This window comes from Nicotiana sylvestris, chromosome 8 (genome assembly GCF_000393655.2).
Source record: "Nicotiana sylvestris chromosome 8, ASM39365v2, whole genome shotgun sequence".
Classification (NCBI taxonomy): domain Eukaryota; kingdom Viridiplantae; phylum Streptophyta; class Magnoliopsida; order Solanales; family Solanaceae; genus Nicotiana; species Nicotiana sylvestris.
In genome coordinates, this window is record NC_091064.1 from 190,761,810 (window position 1) to 190,777,252 (window position 15,443).

Consider the following 15,443-nt stretch of genomic DNA (forward strand, 5'->3'; position numbering starts at 1 on the left):
CTAGAAATAATGCAGAAAATGTTATCCCAAAGTAATATATTGTCCACGTAGAACATATATGAACCTTGTTATCCGTAAATACTTGAATATAAAATAATTCTGGGACAAAAAAACAGATTTAAAATCACGTGGACTTAGAAGAAGCAAAGGCTATTTACATTACCATGCTTGGTCTTGTTCTTTTCAAATTCGTTAGATACAATCCTCGGAGAAGCTCACAAGCTTTCAAAATAATCAGAGTAGCATTTTGAGGAGTTAGGCCTCTTCCCAAAAGGAAAAAGTCTAGCCAGCTTACTCAAAGATGATGTTTGTGAGGCACAAAAAGCAACTGAGAGTCATCAAAAGGATTTGAATGACCTTATATACAATATCAAATTTACACCCTAGAACAGTGTCGTTTATTGCAGAGGAAACCTTGAATGCAGTCCATAATGAACTAGATACCAAGATTATCCTTGAGCAAACGAATAAGCGAAGTGCTGCCCTGAGTTCTGTTCTTACGAGAAGCTCCTTTCTTTTCTGCCTTGACTCCCTGCAATAAGTTGTTTAAGTCAAATGTGTTTGTACAACAAAAGAGCTTGAAGTAGAAATATTGCATCTCAAACCGGGGGAAAGGAATTCCATCATGAAAATTTATGCATCCTACCAAACATGGAGACACTAAGTTGAATTATTTAAAATTGGATACAGATAATGGTTAATAAAAGGAAAAGGAAAGCAATGACAACAGTGGCTGCAACAAAAACCGAAAATGATAAGCACCAGGAATTCACCTTTGGTTTCTCATTCTCGTCCTTGAAGTCTATATTGCCTATATCTTTTAATAAGATAGACGAAACTGGTAGAAGTCTCCTGGATAAATTATTGAATGAAGATGAATAAGCAGCAGACAATACTATTAGGAGCTGATGTAAGCAAACTAAGCACGTGACATACCTTTTTGGCCTATCTGCATTCTGAAGTTTAGTGCAGGAACCATGTTTGGTAACTGCTTCAGGTGTGTTGTTATCATGGCATCCTAGAGCATGTACAACTTCCTCGGGCATTAACATTGTCGATGGACCCAATGGTTTCTGAATCATATAAGAAAATACCTATATTATTTCGGAAGAGCTCTGAAGATATAAACTTCAAAACAGTTCAGATGAAACAGGTGACACTGACAGTATTTTAGGCCACTTTGTAAAGCTGGCCCTTGCTTCCTCAAGAAATCATAGAATTAATGTATAGGCTTCTCTAAGGAAGACGAGTTGCAATAAGTACTTATCTATATATTTGTTCTACAGTAAGACGGTTTTCTTTAGAATAAACTATCTTATTCTCAAATATATTCAGAAGGCTTATCTTAAACTAAGCTACCATGTTTTCATACTGTTTAATTTAATATTGAAATATATATTTTTAGATTCAGACAAAACTAATGTAGTTAATAATAACCGAAATTATGAGCAAACATGGTGTCTGAATTTAAGGACATATCTATTGCAAACAGACACGATTTCTTGGTTTATTAAAAGCCAGTTATTGAACAGAAAAATAATGATAGAAAAAAATTATGGTCAATTGCAAGGTATGAGGATTTGAATTCCACATCGGTATTGTAATGTGATGATGTGGGTTTTATATAGCTTTGGGCTCTCCACCTTAATAACTAGCTTTGAAGGGTGTGGTTCTCCTATAGGTGTTTATCAGGCGGGCTGGGACGGGCTGAACGGGAAAACCCCCTGCATGTTCGGTTAGCGGGCGGGCTGGGAAAACGGGCTGCTGGCGGGTTGGAAAATTTCAGGTTTTTTAGGGCCCGTACGTGTTCGGGCGGGCCGCAGTTTTTTTTTTAAAAATTAAATTTTATTTTTCTTATTCAATGTTATTGATAGTTAAGTATTTGCAGTTAGAATTAAACTTTGAAGTTTAAAGTTTAAAGTTTAAATTTGAAATTTGTATTTTAAAATTATAAAATTGAAAATTTGAAAGTAAGTGGCTACAAAAAATTATTTAATAAGACCAATAGGCAATATGTAAGGAACAAACTCCGAAGGCTTTCATTTTATATTTTTAATACTTCAAATTAATTTGCAAGTTCTTTTTTGATTTTTTTATTTTTGAACTTGCAAATTAAAAGTTTACAATAATTATAAAAAATAAGAAATAGTACATCACATGCTTTGCATCATTTTTGTAAGTTCTTCCATGTCAACATGAGGTTCTTGGTTTCCGGCATTGGTTGAATCGGAACCATAAACCATTATATCTCCAATTTCTTGGTCCGCCTCTTCGTCTATCTCGTCACGCCCTTGATTTCGCCGTTCTGATCTTATCCAATCTCTGAAGCACCCTTAACATTTTGAGTTTGACTAGCATTACCAGGTGTAGGTGGTGGTGTTTCAAGATTATCGGGTGATTGAATATCATCTAACATATCATCCAAATCATCATCTATACCAAAATTTTCTTGCATTCGCTCATAATCTACATTTAAATTTTCAGGTGAACTTTCAGAAATATGTGTAAAGCTACTAGAAGAACCAACACCACCTCTTGTTCTTTTGGAAGTTTTCTTACTACCACCTCTACTAGTGCACGCTTTTTTGGCCGCTCTAAATAAATCCATTATGTAAATTAAAATAAGAAATTAAATTAATAATTCTAAATAATAAAATAAGTGTACGCCAAATAAGAGAAAGAGATGGAACGAGTGTATCGGGATTCCGGATGCCGCACTAATTCAATTGATAGACCGAAACTTGATAGTTGATACTTTATACTTGAATACTTGATACCACACTTCACTTGAATACTTGATATTTGATAATAATAATTTTGTAATGGCTAAACTAAATAATTGATGAACTTGAAATAATAAATAATTGAGAATTTGAGAATTTAAGAACTATAATATCAAGAGAGACTTGAGAGAGAATTAGAGTAGTAAGAGAGTGAATTGTGAGAAAAAATGAAGAAGAAGGGGGGCTATTTATAGATTTTAAAAGGTTAAAAATGTAATTTTTCAATTATTAGGGGTGGGAGGGCTATATTTTTAATGGGGTGGCCGAAATGGCCATTTTTGCAAAATCTAGCCGTTCCCCAATGGTCATTTCTCAATTTGACCGTTGGGAACGGTCCAATTAATTTTTTTAAAAAAAATTCCAACGGTAACCGAGCTGCTAACGGGCTGCCGTTAACAACCCGTTAACGGATGACGGGTTAGGTGCCCCGTTAAGCTGAACGTGTTCGTCCAAAACCCGGTCCCCCTACCAGCCCGCCCTATATGCTACAGTGCCGGGTTGAATCGGGTTGAAAACGGGTCTGCCCGGCCCGATTAACAGGTTTAGGTTCTCCCTAGGTTGTATCAATTATATCAGAGCCACCCACCATCCTCCGTGTCCATCATGTCATCGATGGTGACACTGGTATTGCCGCTCAAGACTAAAAATGTCTAGCACATATCTAACCGTCGAGGACGATGAATGTGGAACATGGTGATTTGTTATGTTCCATTGCAATGTATGAGACTTGAGTCCCACATCGGTATTGTAATATGCTGATGTGGGGTTTATATAGTCATGAACTCTCTCAACTCAATAGTTAGCTTATGGGGTGTGGTTCTACCTGGATTTTATCAAAAAACTAATGCAACGATCATCGTACTCCGCAGTTCTTACAGATTTTTTATACTGAAACCAATGATCTAACGAATTTCTTTTGCAGGGTAGACACTTTGATCTTCTCGTCAAATGCTAAAAGTTCCAACTCCTTTGTCACTTTTGGGTTTTTTACATCGTAATGCATTTTTGCAAAATCTACTAGCACTAAAGCCATTTGACGTGGAATTTAGCCTTAAGGAAAGACAGTTGTAGCTTGGCGTGAAGCACTTCTTCTTTCCTTAAGTAATTATTAGCAGTACTCACATCTCTCTACACTAACTGTTGAAGAGTCACACATCGGCTTTATAAGGGACGGGCGGACTCTTTATATGGTTGGACAATCCTCACCTCTTGAGTTAGTTTTTGAGGTTGAGTTAGGCCCAATGTCCATTTTTTAACATGGTATCAGAGCAGGACCCATCCTAATTCTCGTTTCCCAATGTTGAGTCCTCATATCGAATTGTCCACGCTCCAGATGTCTAGCCCCGTGCATGAGAGGGGGTGTTGAAGTGTCCCACATTGGCACTATAAGGAATGGCTGGTCTCTTTTAATGGCGTGGGCAATCCTCACCACTTGAGCTAGTTTTTGGGGTTGAGTTAGGTTCAAGTTCAATTTCTTTAACACTAACAAATTGCAATTCTGGTGATACTGGATTCTCAAGGTATTCGTAACTGCCAACCAGTAAATATATTATGGAAAGAAAAGGGATGCAAGAATCAATAGTCCGTACAAAGCTTAGAGGCTCAAGAGAGTTCTAACAACTAAAGAATAGTAGACTTTCTTTCCATATTTCGAATTCATAGCGAAGGGACTTTTAAGATGTCAAATTTTAGGAAAAATATTGGTTGTAGAACGTGGAAAAGATAAAGCTACATTTTATGAAATTTCACAACAAATACTGCAACCAACGAGGCCATGCTTAAACACTAATAGCAACATCATTGATTTAACATGCACTTTGGTAGGATGCTGGTAATCTGTTCTATTGTCTTATATAGTTTAAAATTTGAGTAATAGTAACAAGATAGAAATGAAGGGTGGCAAAAATCAAATAAGCTGCAAGTTCCATTTAAATAACTAATCCATTAAGCAATGTAAAATAACTTGATGAGGATAAAAAAATAACAGCAAAATTATTACACCTTTCTGATAAATGGAGCAGAAGAAAAATCTCGAAAATATCTTCCATGCATATACTGGTAAGGGGAGGCAAATTAGTCGCTGTTACACAGCAAAGACATCAAACCAACAACATTAATTTTAATTTACTGTTATTCTTGAATAACATAAATACTAGCTTGAGAACATGCACTGTTAGAACTAATGCATTTTAATATTAAACATAAGCAGGAGTGATAACTACCATAAAGGATACAACATGTGAATTACTTGTGAAATAGAAATTTAGAATAAAGGTGTGGTTTGACAAATAATATAACTGAACTGACCTTGTCCTCTTCACTTTGTGTTTGGTTCTCCACCACTGCAAAAGAGTTGTTATATTCAACGACGACAGATGACTCAGAAGAGTTGACTGTACATTCTGGAAGTACTGAATCAAAAAGCGCATGATCCTCTTCGAACGGGCTGGCCTCATCTTCGTTTATGAAAGTTGCTTGGGAAGTGCAGACTACAAAATCTCCACACATGAAACAGAGATTGGCAATTAGTGCACTCGAGTCAAACATCAAAGAGGATGTGACAAACAGAAGAATGTTACTCATGCTGTCCCATTTTTACGTGACACACTTTCCTTTTTAATCTATCGCAAACGGAATGATATCTTTTTTACCCCTCGCTAGGAGCTTCCCACTTTGCTCTCTTGGTGACTCGAACCCGCAACCTTAAGGTTGGAGGTGGAGATGCTTATCACTTGAACAACCCTTTGTCCCAAACAGAATGAAATATTTTTATATTTGGAAACAAATTAACTTTAAACTTCCCACTTTACCTATAACACGTGATTTTATAGCCATACAAATTTCTAGGACATTTTTTAAACTAAAAGTTTCAAAAGTCTTTTTAAACAACTTTCCCAGTCAAACATAGCCATATAAAATGGGGCGGAGGGAGTAATAGATATGGTACAGATCAAAGAGAGGAGAGGTAGTATCAAAAAGATTTTTTTACAAGTACTATTGAAGATGAATAGGATTCAGAACTTTACTATTACCAGAACTTTCCATTTCTTGCCCGTCCTTCTGATCAGTACAAGAGCGTGACCCACTTAATATAGCAGTTGCTTTGCCATTCAAACGTGTAATCTCTGCTTTCATTTCATTTGGTTTCATCAGATCTTGAACGCCGGTAGGATTTAGATCTTCAACACCAATAGGATTCAGAACTTTACTATTACCAGAGCTTTCCATTTCTTGCCCGTCCTCCTGATCAGTACAAGAGCGTGACCCACTTAATACAGCAGTTGCTTTGCCATTCAAACGTGTAATCTCTGCTTTCATTTCATTTGGTTTCATCAGATCTTCAACACCAGTAGCATCTCCAATAGAACTTTCGAGCTGCTGAGCAGTCTATAACAGATTGCATTGTTAGAACTAAAGCATTTCAGATTAAACATAAGCATGAGTGATAATTAGCATAAAGGATACAAAATGTGAATTACTTGTGGAATAGAAATTTAGAATAAAGGTGTGTGACTAATAACATAACTGAACTGACCTTATCCTCTTTGTTTTGTGTTTGGTCCTCCACCACTGGAAAAGAGCGGTTATTTTCAATGAAGAGAGATGACTCAGAAGAGTTGACTGTATATTCAGGAAGTACGGAATCAAAAAGCGTGTGGTCCTCTTCCAGCAGGCTGGTCTCGTCTCTGTTTATGGAAGTGGCTTGGGAAGTGCTTACTACAGAATCTCCGCACATGAAACAGAGATTGGTAATTAGTGCACTTGAGTCAAACATCAAAGAGGATGTGAGAAGCAGAAGAATGTTAAGAGATATGGTAGAGATCACAGAGAGTAGTATCAGAAAGATTTTTATACAATTACTGTTGAATAGGAATAGGAGATTCAGAATTTCACTATTACCAAAAAAATTCTCTTCTCGCTCGTACTCCTGATCAGGGCAAGAGGGTGACCCACTTAACAAAGCATTTGCTTTGCCATTCAAATCTGCACTCTCTGCTTTCATTCCATCTGGAATCTTCAGATCTTCAACACCAGTAGCATCTTCACAAGAACTTTTGAGCGTCTTAGCAGTCTATAACAGGTCAAATTAGTCGCTGTTACACAGCAAAGATATCTATCCAAGAACATTAATTTTAATGTACTGCTATTCTTGAGGAACATGAATAATAGCTCGAGAACATTGCATTGTTAGAACTAATGCATTTTAGGCTAAACATAAGCATCAGTGATAATTAGCATAAAGGATACAAAATGTGAATTACTTTCGAAATAGAAATTTAGAATAAAGGTGTGGTGTACTAATAATATAACTGAGATGACCTTGTCCTCTTCATTTTGTGTTTGGTCCTCCACCACTGGAAAAGAGCTGTTATTTTCAACGAGGAGAGATGACTCAGAAGAGTTGACTGTACATTCTGGAAGTACTGAATCAAAAAGCGTGCGGTCCTCTTCCAACAGGTTGTTCTCGTCTCTGTTTATGAAAGTCGCTTTGGAAGTGCGGACTACAGAATCTCCACAGGCAAAACGAAGATTGGTAATTAGTGCACTTGAGTCAAACATCAAAAGGGTGCAACAAAGAGAAGATCCTTAAGAGATATGGTACAGATGAAAAAGAGTAGTATGTCAGAAAGATTTTTATAGAAGTACTTTTGAAAATGAATAGGATTCAGAATTCTACTACTACCAGAACTTTCTTCTTCTTGCTCGTACTCCTGATTAGTGCAAGAGTGTGACCCGCTTAATACAGCAGTTGCTATGCCATTCAACTGTGTAATCTCTGCTTTCATTTCATTTGGTTTCATCAGATCTTCAACACCAGTAGCATCTTCAATAGAACTTTCGAGCTGCTGTGCAATCTATAACAAATTATCCTCACAGTTATATCATATAAAGAATGTCATTCCAGGGTTTACATATCCATAATTTCATTAAACAATGAAAATTAATTAACTAATTATTTAGAAGAACAAATATCTTTAGGAGGCCAAAAGTGTTCTCAGAAAGAAAAGACCAGAAGAAAGGAAAAGAATGTCTTACAGTGGAGTCAAGCCGCTCATCATTTCTCGCATGCGCAGATCCTTCCAAATGACAAGAATAAGCTTCAGATGTCACCTAAAAAGATAATTATAACCACAAAATAAGCAGCCTTCTTCCAACAAAAAGAAAGAGAATACCAGATTTCAAGTTGAAAGAGATGAAAGTTGTAAAAGGAAAAAAGTAAGAAACACGAAATAGAGTAATTCTTTTTGACAGTGTATATGGAAAAAATGCTTTCAGTCTCAAGCAGCTTTTCTACCTTACTTTTTCCACAAAGATGTGAAGACAAATTACACAGCTTCATTAGGGCACCAGAAAAAAAGTAATTCAAATTTCAAACAGCTAAACAATTCAATCTTCCATTTTATTACTCTGTACAAGCCAACAACCACCATGACCCCCCCCCCCCACACACACACACACACACAAAAGGAGAAAGTAGTTTCTCATGTAACTACCAATTATCAAATGGATGAAAGAAAACCACTCTCAATCTACTTCTAATCTCGTCATGAAATGGAAGAGAAAGAACCAGATTAGATGTATGGTGGAAAACAAGAAAGAGATAGGTATTAAAGAATTCAAAAATATATTCTCCAAGATGATCCTTGCTTATTTACCTCGTTGCAGCCAATAGATTGATGATCCTCAAGATCTAAAGAACTTTTTCTTCTGAGTTCATCCACTTCTCTGAAGGAAACCTCACTTGAAACCCCCTTCCTGCAGCAGCAGTTACTTTGCCAATCCATCAGTTCATTCTCTAGTTCAGCCCATCTTGTTTTCTCGATGATCATGCAGTGTCTAGGAGTGCAGGTTTCATTTTCATCCACCTGTTACGTAAAAGCTACTATTTAGTATAAACAATTATAGTTCCTAAATGGTAGAGCCCAAGAATGAACCCTTGAGGACATTAGTTAAGAAAACTTTAAGCAAAAAGTATATAGTTAAGAAAAACCACTCTCTGTCTACTTCAAGATCTCATCATGAAATGGAAGAGAAGAACCAACCTAAAAAAGGTGGACAAGAAAAACGCAAGTAATAGACAATACCAAAAATACATCTCCAAAATGACTCTTGCTCATGTACCTCATTCTGATCAGTGGATTGACGCGCCTCACAATCTAATGAACCTTTTCCTCTGAATTCATCCTCTTCTCTGGAGGATTCCTCACTTGAAACTCCTTTCCTGCAGCAGCAGTTACTTTGCCAATCCCTCAGTTGATTCTCTAGTTCAGTGGATCTAGTTTTCTCATTACTTAAGCAATCTCTGAGGGTGCAAATTTCATTTTCAGCCACCTTTACATGAACACAACTACTCAGTATTACCAAACGTAGTTCCTAAATGGTAAAGCCTAATAATGGATGCTTAAGTATATTAAAATCCAATAGTAGCAATGTTATGCAAAGAATATATTGTCAGCACACTATACCTCAAGTTTTCTCTTGTATTCTTTCAAGACTTTCCACAAAGCCTTTCCAAAATTTTGCAGAATCTGATGATTTCTCTCTTTTCTTTCCAATTCCACGTGATCAACTCTGAGAATATTCCTCTCATTTGCTTCAATAGTGATGATCTCCTCAGACTGAACAAGAACGTCTGCCAAGCTGTCATTCACTCCTTCCACAGCAGCTTCTATCCAACAGAAGCAATTAACTTTAAACACGATCCTCTATTGGACAGATTTTATGGTCCAATCTACAGAAAAAAATGGAAGAAAGAATGAAAGAGACAGAAGAAAAGAACTTGAATACCTTCATTCGGAAGTTTAGGACATTCATCGCTTCTTTGATTGATCTGCAAGAAAATTACAGTTGACATGAATAAATAATAGCTATGAATCTTGTGAAGGCTGAGAGTTGTTGGGTAAGGAAAATCTACGCCCAGAGGCGGATCCATGACTTTAGCTATATGGGTTCAACATTTAAGATTTTTTGTATTGAACCCATTATAATTTAAAAGTTATGGGTCTACATCTACTATTTATTGCAATTTCATTGTATTTTTACACATAAATTTATACAGTGCATGAAAAGTACTGGGTTCAGATGAACCCGCGACCCGAAAGCTGCATCCGCCGCTGTCTACACCAAAACGACCAGAAGAAATAGCTGCCTAAAAGCTGTTGCTTGAATAATTATTAGCAGTTCATGATAATTTGGCACATCTTCTGAAGGATTCCCAACCATAATTACTGACTTTGGGTACAGAACAGCAGCATAGCCCAGTACATCATACACATATATATAACTATGTTTGAGTCACATGTAGTTAATGGTATTGACAAGTCTGTCTTCTTCCATGACGAGCCATTCTCAAAAAATAAAGTTTGTCTTCTTCTATAATGATTACATTTTATTTAATTTTGTTTCTAAGTCTGTAATTAACAATATATTTAGTTCAGTACAACTCCCGAGTTGTGATTGTAGTGCTCCTATTTTTAATAATGTTTTATATTTAACCATAATAGGTGAATGAACGAAAGAAATAGACTTTCAAAATTTTGAAAGCAAATTGACTAAGGAAATATATGCACATCATCCTAATGAAAGAGGACTCGAACAAAATTTTGTTTCTTATCTTTTCATAATCGAGAAATCCCTAGGGCCAGTGGCTTACGGTTTGAAACCTGGTGGATTAATGGGTCTGCTTTCTATCCTTCTCCTCTTAAATACTAGGCTTTTATCCGTGGCAGGGTTCAAACCCGTGATATGAACCTAACCGGCTGACCCACACATCAGTGTTGTGCTCCTGCCACTAGACCAATTCCCTGGGAGCAGAACAAAATTTTTGTTTCCCAACCAGTATGAATGTTTTGCTTGTTTGATTCTTTAAAGTTGAGACCCAAGACATCGTCAATAAATGTCATCTTACAAGAGTCACTTTAAAGCATAAAAGGACCAGACTGGTTTTTCTTTCTGGGTTGAAAGTTAAAGGATAATCTTGAGAGACTAACTGAAACCGGTAATTCAGTAAGCAACTTCCATGTGGAGGAGCAGAGCCATTGGATTGTAAATAGAGGCACTACTCATCTCGATATTAAAAGGGAAAAGGATATAATTTCATTAACAGGATGAGATGCATCTGCATGTCAAAGCCTAAACTATTAAAACATACAAGTTTGGTCGGGGAGTAAGAAATAAGCTTTCACCACCAACTTAAATGGAGAAAATATTGTGTTAGACAACTATCTCATCTGGTGAATCATATATTAAAGCAGAAAGCCTATGGTGCAGGATGTAAAATAAAAATGGTCCAAATAAGATATACCTCACAATTTTCAATTCGACTCAACTTCATTCTTTTAAGCTTCCCCGTGCTAGGCGTTGTTTGCACAGGCCTCTTATTGTGCTTTAAAATCCCATGTTCTTCAACAATGTCAAACCTACATCAACAAGTTCTTCATTCAGATGGTCATTTTTGTTACAGAAAAGGTCATTGCTAAACCAATTGTTACAACGGCAGTCATACTTGATTTTTGTATATGGTGAAGCCTGCCTTAGCAGAAAAGAAGTATCAAGGTAGTCTTCTTCCCCAGGTCTTACAGTTAGAAGCTGCAGCAGGGACATAGAAAGCCACAAAGGATACAATGTTAAGAAACCTACAGTTTTTGTGGAGCAGAAAAGTTTGATGGACTGCCAATATTTTAAGCAGTTAATGACAGTTTTAAATATCTAAATTGATTTCTGCAGAAGTAAATGCATACCAGTGCCATCCGCTTCTTCCCTTCCAAATAATCTCGTAAGTATCTGGTCAACTATGCAAAAGAAGAACGCGAAAAATTACTAAGGAAATGAAGGATTTTCTAACTGACAAAAAAAAAAAAATCTATCGAGAGCTGAGTATGCAATTTCACCTTCAACGAACAAAATCATTTCATAAACAGCCTCAACATTGGCTTAGGGCTTAAAGACTCAAACGGGAAAAAAAGAAAAAAAGAGCAGTACAGAACATATTTACCTGTAATGTTGGTCCCTAGTTAACTGTGCAGTGATATCAATAAACCAAATCTAGCAGTACAATCGCATTTTTGTTCAAGCTATTTATTAATGTAAATTTGTCTGAAGATACTTGCCAAAGATATTAGTATATTTATTCTGATAGCTCTACTCTGTGAAACATTAATTACACCATCATCTGTGTTTTAATAGGAACTCTGTAAGGTAACATTGGCATAGAAGCAAAAAAAGATTTATTTTCAACAAGTAGAAGTAAATATAAAGGTAACGAGCAGTGACTATAGACTAATAAAATTTCCTGGAAAAGTGCCAGAGAAGGATAACTAAGGAAAACATTACCAGAGAGTTTTGAAAGTGTTTCTGCATAGGTTTTCTGGGGTTCTTCTGATGCTCCAGTAATGACTGCACAGAACTATCAGTAGATTAGGACCAAAGAAAGAGTGTCATACCTCGACATTAATGAAACGGAAGTCATAAAACCAGACTGATGCTACATACCTTTAAGCACAGGCCAAACACCATCGAAGTGTTGTTGATAAAATTACTTTCGAGCAATCTAACCCCCTAAACATGAGTAATATTTTTAGTGAGATGCCGCAAGCCAGAGAAATACATTAACCACCAAATTTGCAACATAACACTTAAGGTCTAAGAAAGAGTCACAATCTTCTTCTTGCGTCTGAAGATCAAGATCTAACCTAGACAGTCTAGACAATAAAATCAAAGATACTAATGGAAATGGATCTTTTAGAATTCAACAAAATATCTTCTACATAATGGTATGATTTCAGTGACCACAGACAATTTGTTACCTGATTTCCAGTTTTCTTTTCCCTCTCAGCTCCAGCAAGGTCAACTATAGTCAGCACAGCACTGTTTGAGTTATCACCAACTTTTCCATCTGCCCTCTTATATTCACAGCGGATATTTATGATGCACTGTGAACGACTGCAAGGGTATTAAAACTGCCATCATAATAACTACAATTGCAACATGACTATGTAAACTTAACATATCCTTTATGTCCGTAAACTAGAGATTATTTCAAAGATCCATACTTGCCAATACAGAGAAGAAAAAACATAGAGATCTCGTGAATGGTCCATCAATCATTTCAAGTCTGAGTAGTAGAAGAAGTACTATTACAGTTTGGTATTAAAAAAATCACTTAAGCAAGAAATCCAGCGTTTGAAGAAGCCAAAACAACTAACACTGGATATATTTAGGGAGAGACACTAGCAAAGGTTTCTCAATCATTTCAAACCACAGCATAAAGCAAAAGAACAGCCATAGACCTACATAAGCATTTATATCCAACTCACCTAGATTGACTGTTTGAATTCGTCATAGCTGTCGCACGTTTTAAAAGTCCACATGCGATTAACGATTCAGCTTGCTGCGCATCATAAAGTACGGCCTATTCAGAAGTACCAGAGTGGACACTTATTATTTGATCTCTTTGAACCACACAAGTTATAGATTGAAAAAAAAAAAAAAAAAAGAGAAGCTATACAGCAATTCAAAGGACAACCTCTCGCACGCCTTTAATAGATGATTGTTGGATGCATAAATCAGCCCCATCTTGTGATAAATCAAATATCTTTTCAGATTTTCCTTTCTCAGAAGAGATCTCAAACATGGACAAATAAAATATCCTGCACGTGATAAATCATGAAGAAAAGAGTTTATTCAATGCAGCATTTGAAGGACTTACATAGAACTGCAACTGTTTATCCATAGTTAAGAATGCAATGACTGTTTTAAGACAGTTCAAAATCTCATGAACCAGGAAACTGCAATAACAAATATATCCAGCCAAACATTATAAGTACAATAAACAGTAGAAATTAAAGCACCTTCGTGACTTCTTCTTCTCTCCTTCTTCCTGTGATAAAATTCGACGAAGAGCAAGAGGCACCATACCAGGGTCCCTTCCACAGCCAAAGATGGTATGAGTCTTCCCAGAACCACTTGGTCCCAATGCAGCTAACATTCCACTCTTACCCTTCAAAAAATCCTCAACTAAAGGACTCACTATATCTTCGTACACTTCCCTCTGCAACAAAAATGCCAATATCAATCAACAACAGCAACTACTACTGCTGCTGCTTCTAAATCCGAAACTAGTGAATCCTCGATACATTTCAACTTAATACTAATAATTCCTTTCACAAATGTGTCGATTTAATACTTCCATCCCAAATTATGTGATACTCTTTCCTTTTGAGTTTGTCCCAAAAAGAATACATTACAATATTAAAAATAATTCAACTTTAAATTTTTCATTTTACCCTTAATGAGATGATTTATAGTCACACAAGATGAGATGATTTATAGTCACACAAGTATGAAATGTCTATAGCTTGTTTTTAGACCACAAGTTTCAACAGCTTTTTTTCTTTCCGTGTAGTCAAACAATATCACATAAATTGGGACGGACGGAGTAGTAAGAATACAAAGAAAATGAAATTTTTTTATTCTAAAGATATAAGCAAAAATAACCTGAGAAGCTTGTGACGAGAAGACATGTGAAAAACCTTCATAAACTTCTGATTTAATACGTTTGGCGTCTTGTAAGCTCTGCGGAGGCAATAGGGTAACGGAATGTGCATCATTCACTGTCACACAGACTTCATTGCTCTTTTTGAGCTTCTTCGGCAACGCATTGGTGGACTTAGGGTTTTTAGGCCAAGCATTTTTAGTTGTTTTCTTCATTTCAGCAGCCGTTTTTTCTATTTTCGCTGTTTCTCGTTGAGAAATTAACGGTCGGACTCTCAGATATACCTTGAGATTCTCTGATGATGATGGATGCTCTGTAAGAAGTTGTTTTTCAGGGACTTCTATTGATAGAATATCCTCAATGGGGAATGAAGAGATGTTTCGCGGCGGCGATCGGGGAAGCGTAGTAGGAACAGCGGAGGATGGTGTCGGTCTTGCTCTCCGGGGAGGGTTCCGGCGAACGGTCACCGTGTACGGCGGACATGGCGATTTCGTCTCCATTTCTTCTTTTGATAAAAAGTAGTAGCAGTACTAGTTCAGTACTAGTGTATTTTAGATTTTTAGTACATCAAAAAGGGCGGAAATATTTGAATTAGAGGGAGTGACGTAAGCTTTTAATTACCAGAACCTTTGAATTTCTAGGCCCAACCAACTTCCTAAATGGACCAGCCCATAGTTAAAGGTCCAGTCTATTTGTATTTTTATTGGGAAACTACCAGCTATGTCTATTTATAAGTAGCTCATTATAAAAATTAGTCAATTTATAAAATATTACTAATATTAGCCAAATATTACTAATATTATCCAATTACCTATTTGCTGCAAACAAAGGTCAATTTTTTGCTTTCTTTTTAGTGAGTGTTATTAGAATAGATTGGACACATCTTATGGAGCTTGAATCTCAGTTTTTCGATGATTTGGTGAAATTTTGAGGTGGTTTGAATTGAAAATTCGAAGTAAAAACTAAACATGAAAATAAATGATATGTGTATCACACTATGTATCATATGTGTATCATATTTGTATCAATTGTGTATCACATGTATATCCATGTACACCTGTGTGTGAGATACATGCGTGCTACATGTTTGATACATGTGTCGCAGAAGAATTTTTTAAACTCGATTTAATTACGAATTTTGATACAAAACCAGTCCAAATCACCTC

The 15,443-nt window shown here is 36.3% G+C and overlaps 1 protein-coding gene across 10 annotated transcripts; it reads right to left on the minus strand.

Moving 5' to 3' along the window:
• Positions 1-134: 134 nt before the first annotated feature.
• LOC104217887 (kinesin-like protein KIN-6) lies at positions 135-14,809 on the minus strand. 10 transcript variants are annotated; one of them, XM_070155385.1, is made up of 25 exons: positions 14,280-14,809; positions 13,634-13,833; positions 13,309-13,432; positions 13,100-13,194; positions 12,590-12,725; positions 12,276-12,341; positions 12,117-12,179; positions 11,525-11,575; positions 11,290-11,372; positions 11,089-11,203; positions 9,573-9,615; positions 9,251-9,453; positions 8,907-9,116; positions 8,441-8,650; positions 7,821-7,895; positions 7,465-7,639; positions 7,104-7,294; positions 6,684-6,855; positions 6,319-6,509; positions 5,999-6,170; positions 5,816-5,908; positions 5,091-5,281; positions 937-1,073; positions 774-852; positions 135-532 (listed from the first exon to the last, which is right to left on the minus strand). In XM_070155385.1, the coding sequence occupies exons 1-25, from the start codon at positions 14,775-14,777 to the stop codon at positions 437-439; spliced, it is 3,669 nt and encodes a 1,222-aa protein (XP_070011486.1). In that variant the 5' UTR covers positions 14,778-14,809; the 3' UTR covers positions 135-436. The 10 variants fall into 10 exon arrangements, 9 of the variants coding, with proteins under 9 accessions (XP_070011486.1, XP_070011485.1, XP_070011484.1 ...); XM_070155384.1 differs by having other exon boundaries at positions 5,816-6,170; positions 7,465-7,627; XM_070155383.1 differs by having other exon boundaries at positions 5,816-6,170; positions 7,465-7,630.
• Between the last annotated feature and the right edge of the window lie 634 nt (positions 14,810-15,443).